General features: G+C 37.7%; 1 protein-coding gene across 4 annotated transcripts in view; it reads left to right on the forward strand.

Annotated features, from left to right (window-relative positions):
• Nucleotides 1-13,780, forward strand: part of vcla (vinculin a) — a 66,373-nt gene that overhangs the window by 9,447 nt on the left and 43,146 nt on the right. For all 4 annotated transcript variants that reach the window (XM_022684671.2, XM_022684672.2, XM_022684673.2 and 1 more), the window contains exon 2: nucleotides 9,495-9,565. In XM_022684671.2, coding sequence (XP_022540392.2) covers nucleotides 9,495-9,565 — 71 coding nt within the window. The remainder of the gene's footprint in view (nucleotides 1-9,494; nucleotides 9,566-13,780) is intronic.

Genomic DNA, 13,780 nt, shown 5'->3' on the forward strand with positions numbered 1-13,780 from the left:
AGCGCTAACTTAGCATCGCTAAATAACCGCAAACTGCCAATGTTAACAGATGGATGTTATTGTGCTGGTTAGATTAGTAGCTTCTGTGGTTTGAAATGATATGTGTATTTTAGGTATATTTTCCTCCAGTTGTTCCGTAAAGCACAATGCTAGCTAACAGCCGAACTCAGCAGTAAGGTTTGGAGAATATTAGCTTGAATGCTAACAGTTTTCCGAGATGAATTAATCGCGAATGTAATGTTTGATTTAAAATGTGTATGATGTTTGTACATTGCACTCTGGTCTGATACATTACTGCCAGTCACTGCTGTTTTAGATTGTCTTAATTCTACGTACTTCCGTGTTTATTTCTAAATTACATAACTACATTCATTGTGTGTTAAGTTTCACTGAGTACCGAACATTTAATTAATTGTGCAGCACTAACACACTGTCTTCAGCCTCTAATTATTGTCTGCTCTTTTGCTTGTGTGTTAGAAACAGTGTGTGCTGTAGGAGTGTCTGCTGCTCTTAGGTTTCACTTACTGAAACTGGCTGGTCAGTGCTTAATGATATCTGACAGGAGGGCGATCGACAGTGGAAGGGGCAGCTGGTGACCGCGACTGCTCTCTTTGAATCCATTATCACAGCCCAGCAAGTGCACAGTTTAGGATCAGACGACCTCTGAGTGAGGAGGCAACTCACTGACGCTACAGCATGTGCATTTACATCAATTATGCATCAAAATACGATCAATCCATCATTGACCTCTGCGTCTCTGTAGCTTATTTTTACTGGCAGGAACTCTGGTGTGAGCATTAGGCCTGTAAACAAGGTTGTGGGGGACCTTTTATGGGCCTCTATTATGCAAGTAACCGGTGAGAAATGCTTTTTGCAGCTTGAGAGTAAACAGACATTCAGAGGCTGAGAGCTGGAGATGAACATGTTTTGTGATGAAGACCATGACTGTAAGAGAATTCCCCCTCTGCCTGCTTTTCTGTCAGCTCACACACTGACAGCTCACTGTACTCTCAGAAATTTATGACTCAGGGACATGTATATGTCAAGCATCTGGACTTTTTTTTGTCTTGGCACAAAGTGGGACAACTGACTACGCCTGGGTGTCCAAACAGCAGAGTCACTTGATGTCTTCAAACATTGTCCGTTTAATATTCATCTTCATTAAAGACTTGTGACTGCACTCATGTCTTTATTGAGTTTTTTTTACCTTCAGAGTCAGGAGCCAGGCTTTCTTTCAAACCTTTGGCAAAAGTTCTGAGCAATTATGAATTTTTGTCATGGCATAAATGCAAAATAAGTTTTTGAATAAATTTGAGATGATGAAAGCTGCCATGAATGCATTGAAACCAGCAAAATTGAGTAATTTAACTCAGCCTGCTTTTAGCAGAAGCATCATTATAGCCAGTTACAGTATTTTTATGGCTGTCATGTGGCATTAGGAGCAGTGGACTATCCTACAAGGCCTGAAATCTCTGTCCAACCCTAAAGATGTCCATCAAACATCTGGGGGCCCCAACATACCAGTTCTGGGAGATCAGGGTAGAGACATGTTTCAGTCTAGCTTTGGGTTTGGTATTTTAGAAAGTCTTCAGCAAACTTTGACATGATAGGACGATCAATTATCATGTGTGCCACCACAAGGAGTAATGAAGCAGAAACATTAGTCAATTTGGGGGGGTGGGGTACCTTAGGGTTTTAATTAAAATATTGTTATTGACATGACATATCACAAATGAAAACGATACAGTGTATTGTGATAAAAATAATTTGTCCCACTCCTACTAATTAAATCACCCTGTTGATTAACCCTAGTGTAAAGTAAAAAGGCCAGGCTGAATAGTAACCACTGTCCAAATACAACCGTCTCTTGTACTTGGGGGTCGGCGAGGCTGAATTCAGTCTTGGAAACTCCAGAATAAAGTTGTCCATGAATTCTGATGCAAAATCAGAATATTACAGCTATGCCATCAGTGCATGCAGAGAGACACTGTGTTGTGTGTGCTTAGGGACTTATGCACACTTGAGAGGGCTTTTCTCCAGTGAAAACAAATCACTTCATGAATGACTGCTCTGATTATCTGCTGTTCCAGGATCAGAGCAGGCCAGGCATGTGTCAAAATCCTGAGTGTGGCCTCCCAACAAGGCCACTGACTGACACAGGACCACTAGCACTGTCGGGGTTAAGGGACTTCTGACATCTGAAACACGAGCAGGTTTTTTCCAATGACATTTGACATTTTAAAGAGTTGCTTATGTTATTAGACAGGTTTACATTCACCTGCACTTTAAGGATTGCTATAATTACTAATTTGTAGGCCTGTTATGATAATTAGACAATTGAGTTATGGTACAATATATGAACATGATCTCAGTTATTGTGCTGACCTCAAATAGTCTTTTGTATTTAATGGAGAGAGAGCGTAGACATAAAGTGGCAATATTGTTCATTGCGATCTTTTATTATTATCCAATTATACGAGCTTGGAAATTGATTAAAAATAATCAAAACTCACATTTAAAACTTATAATTTAATACCCCCTCTCCTTTTTTAAGCAGTTACAATTTCTCCTGTTTATTTAAATGTGCTTGAGCTGTAAAGTGTTTAAAATCTTCAGGTTTATCCTAAATCATCAATAATAGAACAGTATAATCATTCATTATTCAATAATCAATCAAGGTAAAATATTCAATTAATCACTTAATACTTTCCTTTTTTTTTTAGAAATCAGTTCTATAGTTCTTATAAGTCATGAGTATTTGCAACAGTTAATTGCATTGTTAAACTTTGTTTTATATTATCATTATATTAGTGCAAATCTGGGTCTTAAAATGGGACAAAATATTATTGTCGCAATTGTACAATTTATATAGAAATATATTGTCCAAAACAAAATCTTATCATGAGAGGTCTTCTGACTATATCTCAGTTTATTCAGTAGTCAGTATCTGCAGTGAGTTCACCATCAGTGCCAGCACCAGTGATCTATTTGGAGCCTTTAAGTGCCTGACATATAAATACAGCTGACCTGCCAAATGGCACACACGGAGATGGTGTGTGTAAAACATGGGCTGGTCCTGTCAGTGTGCCAGTCCTGGTTTTAAACAGGAGACCCAGGGGAGTGAACATCTGCTCTGCTCATTACCGCTCAGAGCCTCGCAAACACACACATGTTGACTGTGATGAGATCAATCAGCGGGGAGGGAACGAGACTCATCACCAGTGTGATTGCTTGATCATCACTTGCTTGTTTATCTTGTCTGTCGCAGGGCTTTTTAGCCTTTTAAAACGCATGCTAACGCTGTGTGAGCTAGAGGGTTAGTATTGAGTGTTTTGTGTGTTTCACAGTATTTAGTATATATATTTTGCAAGTGCTAATAATCATGCTAATAATAATTCCTATATTATTCTAATAATAATACTAATAATTCAATAATGTATTTTAAAATAAAATATCTGTGGTGTTTTTAAGAATAGGTCCAGCTAAGGTGGTCGAGGTTCCTAGTTATCTCCATGCTAACAGACCCAGGGTACGATGGGCTAAGAATAGCCCCCGGAATGCTGTCGCTGGGTCCAGTGTCTCTGGAGATGGTTAAGGTGGAGGCCCCCTAAGCAGGGCCTTCCCGGGTTCCACTACATTAGAGTAGTGCAGATGGGTGGAGAACAGTGTTACACTGTTAATGGACAAAATACTAGACTTAAAGCCAGCGGCCACATATTGTGTTAGCAAAATATCATGCAGTGAAATAATAATGAAGCAGCAAGTAAGTAAATTGGAGGGCGAGTCTTAGAGTTTAGAGCATATATGCTTTAATACAAATTTTGATATTTGACTTAATGTATTGATAGCATATTACAAATTAAAATGATTTGTGTTTCTTGATTAAACTAGATATTATAGGTGATTTTTCCAAAACATTATAGCTTGTATCTTTGCAGCAATATAGAGAAATCTGTAAAAAGGTCAGAGTTGCATTTTATTAGAAACTAGGGCTGCAACAATTAGTTGACATAATCAATTCTAAAAAAAATTGTCGACCCCAAATTTCAGTGTCAACTAATCTTTAATTTGTAACTATAGTGCAGTACACAAGTGCTGGGGTCATAATCACAATGGGTGAGGGTTAAATGTTGCTTAGTCACTGCTTAGTCATGGAGTTCACATATTGTCTCACTATTATCAGATCATTTTACATTTAAACTTTTTTTGGACATTTAATTAAATCGATTAATCAGAAAAATAATTCACAGATTACTGGACTACAGATATGATAATTAATTACATCATGTTTACAAAAACTCACGACAGCAAGTTTGAAGTATACATCAAAGCTTACAAAAGTAGTAATCTGAATTTTTTAGTGCCTGACTCATTTAAATCTAGCATTTCCTATTACATGATTACTCGGTTAAATGTTAAATAATGCACCCTATGTCTCCAAGATTGGTTTAAAATAAATTCTATATCTGCTTCTGGTAGCTATGTCACCTAAAATGATAATGCAAAAAACAATGTGGAAAAAAGTGGTAGCATTTACTTTTACTTGTCTTGAGGACATTACCCATTCTACAGTGTGACTATTGCTCATGCCCACATTGCAATGATATTGCTGAAACAATATATTGTGCAGCCGGACTAAGCACTGAGGAGGAAATACTGAAAGAAAACTAAGTTATCTCCTTGCTCGATTGAAGTCTTACAAAATTGATTAGTAATAAGATGTATACTTGGTTAGAATGAGAACCTGCCTGATAGTTGATAAAACTATAAACACACCTCTTCAGCAGTCTAATGTTCCCTGATTTTAAACTAAATGTAGCTGTTAGCTGTTGAATGTAACTATAATAAGAGCTGGAGTTGTTTATATGCTGTTTATATGAGCTGGTCACATTCAGTTGATGGACACCTGAACTGAATGATCTCGTCAAGGCTTTGCTGATACAGTGGAGTCTCTGTGCCAAGCCAGTGGAGCTGCATTCCTTTTTGTGTTTCGCTTTATTGCTGTTTGGGTTGGCCTCTGTCTACCTCCATTCACTCACCAGCACTTTGTGTGTGTGTGTGTATGTGTGTGTGTCCTGATTGGCTTGCTCCCAGTGGTAAAAGCCTATCTGACCTCCATTAGCTTATAAGCCTAGCTGGACATATAAAATGATTTACACTGATAATAAAGCCAACATTAAAACCACAGGTGAAGTGGATAATAATAACATGGATTGCCTTGTTACAGTGGCACCTGTGATATATTAGACTGCAACTGAACAGTCAGTTCTTGAATTTGATGTGTTGGAAGCAGGAAAAATAGGATAACGATCTAAACTACTTTGACAAGGCAAAATTGTAATGTCTGGATGAGTGGGTCAGGAGGACTTCTCCAAAACACATCAGACAGGTTTTGTTGGGTGTCCAGGTATGCAGTTCTTAGTAGGCTACCTACCAGAGTGGATTAAGGAAGGCCAACCTATGAAGCAGTGATTCATCTGTGAATCAGTGATCTATTTTAAGTGTTTATTTCGTTCATTGTTGTTGATTATGGCTTACAGACAATGAAAACCCAGTCAAAAAAATTAGTGTCTCAGAAAATTAGATTAGAATATTATTTAAGACCAATTGGTACTATTGGCAGTGTGGGCAGTGTGCCAAGTCCTGCTGGAAAATGAAATCCATATCTCCATAAAAGTTGTCAGCAGAGGGAAGCATGAAGTGCTGTAAGATTTTCCGGGAAAACACTCACATATTTTGGACTTGATAAAACACAGTGGACCAACAGCAGCATGACATGACTCCCCAAACCATCACTGACTGTGGAAACTTCACACTAGACCTCAAGCAGCTTAGACTGTGTACCTCTCCACCCTTGTTCCAGACTCTGATCGCTTGATTTCCAAATGAAATGCAAAATTTACACAATTCAGTGATGTCTCTTTCTGAAAGGGACTAAAACTGGCAAGAATATATCTGGTGAGATCACTTTATGCGAGAGTGATTATGTGCAAAAATAGCCCCTTTTATATGTACAAAGTCAAAAGTCGCAGGGCATCCTGCTATTTCAGAAACAAAACATGACGACTTACAAGATGCTCCAGATATAGACTGAAAGATAGGCCCCCTTAACTAGTACAAGCTTCAGATCATTTATTCAAATATGTAATTTATATCTCATTGGTTTTGTTTTAGTCTTGTTTCAATTTTGTTTTGGCACACCATCAGAGGTAATTCAAAGCTGGATCAAAACTGTTTTGGTGGCTCTCAAAAATGCAGCTACATGAAGTTTTTTCTTAGAACCTATATATTTTTAGGAGTATACACAATATTTGGTAGGTGGTTTAAATGTTATGGCTGTTCGATGTCTATGTTCTCCCTGTCCCTTAATGGTCTTAATCTTTGTGTCACATGCCTGTGGAATCAATTGCCCTGTTTCTCTGTTTGATTGTATTCCTGTTCCTGTACCACTCTGTTATTTGTGAGGGTACAGGGTGACCTCTTGCTCTGCTGGTCTCTGGAACCCCTCAGAGTAGTTAAACGTTCAGAGAGATAAAAGTGCCTGCCTTCTGTAATTAGACATGTGGAAAAGGAGCAGATCAGTGGAGCACCATGTGGTGCCTGTAAGTCCCTCTGTCTGTCTCTTACACTGGGCCAGATCACTTTAAGGAGGACCAATGCAAATTTAATTCAGGCAGTCAGAGTGTTTTAGAGTAGGTCTATTGATTGGACTTGTGTTTTGGTTTTGCTTCTGGTACTTTGGACTGTATTGTTTTTGAAATGTTAAAAATATGTAACTGAATATTTAAGACTTCGTAGGAAGAAGTCATCATCTGCTTTCTCATCACATTTGATGGTGGAAGGGCCAGTAAAACTGGCCTAGAGTTACTTGGAAAAACACGCTCTTACGCTGGAATGCATTAATGTAGGGCTGCAAGCAAGAGAACACAAATTGTGTGTATCTTTAAAGGAATTACTGCTTACTATCCACATAGTTTTTTATTTAAAACTCTTTCAAAAGCTCATCATTTAGTGATCGAAAACATCTTCACATACTAGTCTTTAAACAGCAGAGGAAATGTTTGGATATGTCAAAATTAAGAAAAGGTTTGTAATGGCAGGTTTTATTTTGACAGTAACAATATTATGGCAACAAAAACAGCTTCCAGATTTACATTATGTCAAAAAGTCCAAAATGTAAATACAAAAATTAAGGTACAAAGATAAAAAAAAAAAAAGTTGTACTACTAACTAAAATAATTCATTCATTTCAGGAATATTTTATAATAGTATAACAGAATAATCACAATGTGGCAAAATAAATAATATAGCATAAAATAATATAATGCAGCAAAAAATATTGCAGAATATTTAGTGCATGCATATAAACTGCAAACTAAAACAATTATACAATAAATAAACCTAAAGCTTCACAGTAAATAATAGACTACTTTTAAGACAGAACAGCCCTATTATCACAATATAGATTTTTAATATCATGATATTTCTGTGTCATGATATATTGTATACCATATAATATTGCCCACCCCTAGTATCCACAAGAAAATGTCACCTTGCAATGCTCTTTGTAATGAACATAAAGATTCTCAGAACCCATAACTGATTAAAAAGAATGATATGGGCAAATCTTGGTCATTAGAATTGCATCTAATATGTCATAGCATCTGTGTTTTCAAAGCAAGCTCTTGAGATGGCAGCAGTATGTGGACGAGCGTTGTCCTGTTGAAACAACACATTTAAATATACATTTAGAAAAAGGTTGGCCATTGGTTGCAATCGATTTTCACGATTAATTTGGTTAATTCGTATGATAGTTTTAATGCTATTTTATATACAGACATTTTATCTTTTTAATTTAATTTCTTTTTCATTTATATGTATCTTTATATATAAAATAAATCTTTTTAATTCATATTTTCTAAACATTCAGCTCAGTTTGAGGACGGAGCTTGTACCGAAAAAAGTCAAAAGCAAATATTTAGCTAGAAATAAATCCTACCATTTCTAAAAACTGCAGCGTCATCGCTGTCCGGTAAGGATTTGTGAATAATTGTGGAGAACAATAATAATCTCTCCTTCAAAGTTTCTTCTGTGACTCAGTATTTCTCAATTTCCAGTCACAAACCTGCATTCTGAAGTATAATCCAGTGTCCGCCAGTGTGTGGGTTTTACCAGTGTGTGTACACGAGGTCAGAGCGTGATATGAACACAATGTTTTGAATCAGTGATTCACTCAATGAGTCGAATCAACCCAAAGCATCTAAACACCAAACATATTATATGTATATAATAGTTTTTTTTTTTTTTTTTACAAATAAACCTAGTTTTGAACCATTTCTTTGTCATCTTGTAGTTTGATTCATAGTAGGGGGGAAAATTTGATTATAATCGAAAATCTGTTTTTTTTTTGTGAAAAACTCGAAGATTATCGCTCAGCTTTAGTTGCAGGACCTCATTAACTTAATATTAGCCTGTCAGAGTGGCTGTATTTAAGACCAAAAGTGATCTAACATCATGTGAAATTGCACCCCACACCATGACATGACGTGACAAACAAATCATTGATCTGGGTGCGGACCACAGGGCCTCCACACACGGAATTGTTCGTCGCCTCCACTAAGAAATAAGCAGAACTCGTCCCTGAAGACAGTGACAGTCTGGCCATACTACCCACCAGGTTTGATTCCTGCCAGTTGATTCTCTTTAGGTGCAATTCTCTGTATTTTGTGCGACGATGAGTGTATTTGTATGTGAGAAATATAGCAGGAATTCTACATTCTCATGCTCCAGTTAATATAAAAATCTTTTTATATGTTTTTGCCCTGGAGATATTTAATAAATGGGTTTGGTAGCTGCTAACTGCAGATGGACTGAGAGTCGCTGGGCCTTGTTGATTGCTTGGTGGCTCTTGGCGGACACCCAGGCTGCAGCCGTGGAACAAAGTTAAGCCCATCCACGAAGACACAGGGCCTTATTGTGCACAGCCACTCCAAGCAACCCCATTAACAAGCCGAGTCCGTCTGCTGGAGGACCAAAGGTTTTCCACATGAGAGTGTTTAACCTAACTGTGCTGGAGGGCCCCAGACTGCCTTTACTACTGCAGCCTTGACCTGAATATAAAAAAGACACAAGTCTGCTGTTCATAAGTAGAACAGGATGACCACGTTTAAATGATATATTGATTACATTAATAATTTTGTCATTTTTAGACCATTGATATAATAATAAAATATAATAGCACCATAATTCAATTACACCATTTTGAGGATCAAAATGAGTACTCAGATACTGAAACCTTTCTATAAATTCACTTCTATAAAATCTACTTAAGAGTGAAAATAATAATTGATTGATTAATTGATTTAATTTTCTACAAAGACAAATTTAAATGAAATTAAATGCAGGTAACTGACTCAAAATAACAATAAAAATGTCTGCTTTCTGTTTGTTTTTGTGTTGTCTTTTAACTGAGTCTGTTTTCCTGCTGTTTTCAGGTGGGGAGGGAGACGGTGCAGACCACAGAAGACCAGATTATGAAGAGAGACATGCCTCCGGCCTTCATTAAGTAAGCCCTGCGCTTCCTGCCTCCCTCCAGGGGCTCATCATGAGAACATACATCAAACTTAATCACATTCTCACACACACGCACACACACAGAGCGCACCAGTTTAAACAGGAATGTCTGTTAATGAACTTGACCAGGTGCTGGAGGGGTCAAAATGGTGATGAATTGTGAATTTTCAAAGTACCACATTAGCTGTCAAGTTTAATCTACTTCACCATACATTCTAAACATCAGCAGTAGCATCAGTCATAGCCTTTTTTTTTTTATTCATTTTGGACATGCCTGGTCACATGCCCACACACACACACACACACACACACACAGACAAACACACACAGTGCCCAGCTATGTGTTTCAAAACTAATGCCTGCTAATGAAGCTGACCCTGAACTAAATAGGCCTCCTTTGAAATGTCAGTGGCAATTTTAAAAAGTCAGTGATCTACAACAGCAGATTTGCATATTGAATTCTTTCACAGGGTAGCACTTTTATCTGTTTGAATGTCTTTCCCAGTGATTATAGAGTCACATAAAGCATAAACATAAAACATAAATTTCTAGTGCCTCTGCTGGCTGGTTGCAGTATAATGTGGAGCTCTATCTTGAACTCTATCAGAGTTTATCTTGGTTCATTTCAGCCAGTGGCGCACCTGTGTTTTCCCATACCAAGATAGCAATACGCCAGAAATGTACATGAGATGCTTGTTTGGAGAGGGTGGGTGGGTGAGTACCAAATGAGAAGGCTTCTACGCCATAGAACTGAGAAATGCTAACGATGTTTTGAGCAGTGCAGTTAGTTGCACATGCAATGTAAAGAGAAAAAAAACAGCACCACATAAATTTGTAGAAAATGATTAGTTACAGTGTTGGTTTTCATAAGTATAATTAATTTACTTAAAGAAATTACAAAGCACATAATTTTGCACTGTAATAGCCAGAGGCAGGACCTTTCTGGTGATGTCACCACAAAGCATCATTAGACTGTTTTGTTAATGTGATCCATAGGCTTCCATAACACAGCTACAGGTTGCAATTTTGGCTTCAATTCTATAGACTGGAAGGGGATGGAACTGTGGAATCCATTCTACATACAGTCATTGATCTTGCCTAAATGAAATTTATGTGGCTTCTTTTTTGATGGATTAGAGGCAAGGAAAAAGCTAATGATTCCTCTCTCAATTCATAAGTTCAGTTGTAAGTTTAATATCTGAACCATCCCTCATCAGTCTTTTCTAATGCTCCCTGCACAGTTGGAGGCGGTGCATGAGTAGTGTAAGTTGTGTACTTTGTGTAAGTTTTGTAACCGGAGGTGTGGAGGTGTGTTTTCTCCTCTGGGCTGACTCCTGGCTGTCACAGCTGACTCATGTTCTGTGATGGCACACTGCTGCTGCTGGAGGATGCTGCTTTAAGACGTTGCTGATGCTGATGCATTATTGATAACCCAGATCGAAAGTCCATGTAGAAACGTTCCCTGGAGTTCCGCCCTTTGTGAGAAGGAATGGCGCTTGGGCAGCAGACATTTCAGACTTAAGTGGTGTGAAGTGCATTTGTTAGTGTTGAGTGCGTGTGTGTGTATGTCTGTGTGTTTGTGTGTGTTTCTCACCATTCTTTTTTCCTTCAGTCTTTCTCGTAACTCAAGCTGATGCGTCTCTTTTATCTGTGTTTGCTGTCACTACAAAGCCATTGTAACTGAATAGGAAATATGGGAGCAGTTCTCTCCTTAGTGGAGTCTTTTTCTCAGTGGAAAAGAATTATGTTTCCAAAAGAAAAAGTCTCCAAATCTACAGTTCATGTCAGTTCAGTCTCCTCATATACACCCCACACTCTGGGGTCTATTCACAGCGCCGTGCTCTGTTGAATATTACATTCAGTATTTACGTTATTATGTGCCGAAACCCCATTCCAACAATTCTGGTAATTACTGGGTCTATTAAACCATTATTGCTGTTCTTTAAGTGGTAGTTATGCCCACAAACGGCTCCATAATTACTTTACTGGCTTGGATTCACAACAAACAGGGGAGATAATGGTTACTTTAATAGGCACTCTCTCAAACAAAAGGTGTGCGCAGCTCCAGACAGCGGCACAAGCCTAAACTAACTAACTATCTGCATTATTACAGGTAACGCCTTTTTCAGACCGGGTTAGGCAGCATTCTGTTGAGAATAGGTTTTGTATTGTCATTAATATTTTAATGGAAATTGAATGAGAATAGTCTAATTATGTTCTTTAATATCAGCAATATAATCATTATTGTAAAAAGAGGACAGTAGGAACAACGAAACATGACGAAGAGAGACTATATTAATTGGGATGAGGAGGATTTTAGAGAAAGTTTTAACAGATTCCAGAATAGTGGTAGTACATTGGTTCTTAGATGTTTGTGAATCTTCTAAAATTATGATCTAAAATTCATCAGACTGTTACAGAAGTCCAAAAGTAGATATTGGAAAAGATGAAAATCTAATATGAAAAATGTCAGAATACCTGACAGGGGTGCATTTGAGAAGGCTACCAATGGATGGGACTCTTGTAGGAGCTTGTTATGTGAAATAAACAACATATGATAATGCAGGATTAAAGGGAGTTAAAGTTTCACGCACACAGGTAAAAATAGGCTCATTTTAAAGATCGATCGGTTTATATAAATCAATATCAGATCATTTAAATAAAGTTTTGAATAGAAAAAAATCTTTTCTTAAGCCTACCCCTAGTATTAAGTGCACCCAGCATTGAGTGCTCCACCCAATATTGTTGGGTTGAGTTGAAGAGGTGGGGAATGCTCCTCAAAGCAAAAAAAAAAATAAATCTAGTAGAAAATCTTCCAAAGTTGGATAAAACAATTTGTTTTCTTATACGTTTTATATAAACCTTTGTATAAACATCCAAATTATTTTGCCATTAAGAATGAATGGGGTGCAAACGTACTCGCACATCTTCTATACTTCTGTTAAACAGATTTCAGATTTCAGACCCCCAAAAAATACTTCAGCTGTTTTGGCCTGCACGCCATATATTTGCTCTCTTATTTTATCCCTCATTATACCCATTTACTTCCATTCATTTTTACCAAATTTCATGTTTTTCCCATGTACAGGTTGCCATGCTCTATTTCACAGCCGCACATGCCCGCACTCATCTTTTTGTAGTTTTTGCATCCGTTATTCATCTTATTCACTTCCATTCATTTTTAGACATGGCCAAGAGATAAAGTTACTGTGTCCCAACAACTTTACATACTTCTTCAGGGCAGGTAACTAAGCTGAGTAAATCACAACCAAATTCATATGCACTCAGTTTGTTGTTTTGCATCTTTTTTCCTCTTATTCAGCTGCGCAACCATTTGTTTTCTTTGGAAAATTCACTTGTGTAGTTTTCTTTAGAGTTCAGTATAAAAAATTTTATTTTAAATTATTTAAAAAATCATTTACTAGCGCTAACCGCTGCTGCACCCAGCCTTATCAAAAATCTGGAAATCTAAGCTTACTATAAATAAACCGAAGCGCTTTACTCACCAAAATAAAACGTTTTCAGGAAAGAAATCTGTGTAATTAACATCCTATTTATTTAAGAATTACAGTTTTGTTTACTAGGCTTAGCTTTACTTAACTTAGTTGCCCCACCACCCAGCAGCGAGACCTGCAGAATTATAAGTGAAACATGGCGACACCCCTTTTTGGAAAGCCTCAATTTATGACCACTGAAATAGTTTGCTGGACCAGTGTTATCCTGGAAGAAGGCAGTGAGTCAAATCTTAGTCATAGCTTATTAGTATCTGGTCTCGAGTCATCTCACGAGCTGTGGATAAGAATGTCACGGACCATGCTGTGCCATGCTGTCTGGACTAATGTCAGTTCTGTGGGGTTCTCCTGCTGGTCTTCTCATCTTCCCTCAGATGAATGTGATGTTAGTAATCCAGTTATAGCCATTTAGAAGGCTATAGATTTTATTATTTTTGAAGACAGTTGACAAATTGATGTCTCCTAAGATGCAGTCATATGCTGCATGATCATCAGCTAAATGTGCATTTATCTCAGCACTTCTAAAATGAAGAGATTGCTCAGTGCACTTGTTGTCGGACACCACCAGCATGCAGAAATAGGTTCTTTGCTTCTCTCACATATGTGGATCTGGACCGGGCACGAAACGGCCGGGTATAGGGTTTCTCTTAAATGCAGCAGAAGGCCCGTCGGGATTCGTAAATGCTCAAGCTGAC

This window comes from Astyanax mexicanus, chromosome 7 (assembly GCF_023375975.1).
Source record: "Astyanax mexicanus isolate ESR-SI-001 chromosome 7, AstMex3_surface, whole genome shotgun sequence".
In the NCBI taxonomy this organism is placed as follows: domain Eukaryota; kingdom Metazoa; phylum Chordata; class Actinopteri; order Characiformes; family Acestrorhamphidae; genus Astyanax; species Astyanax mexicanus.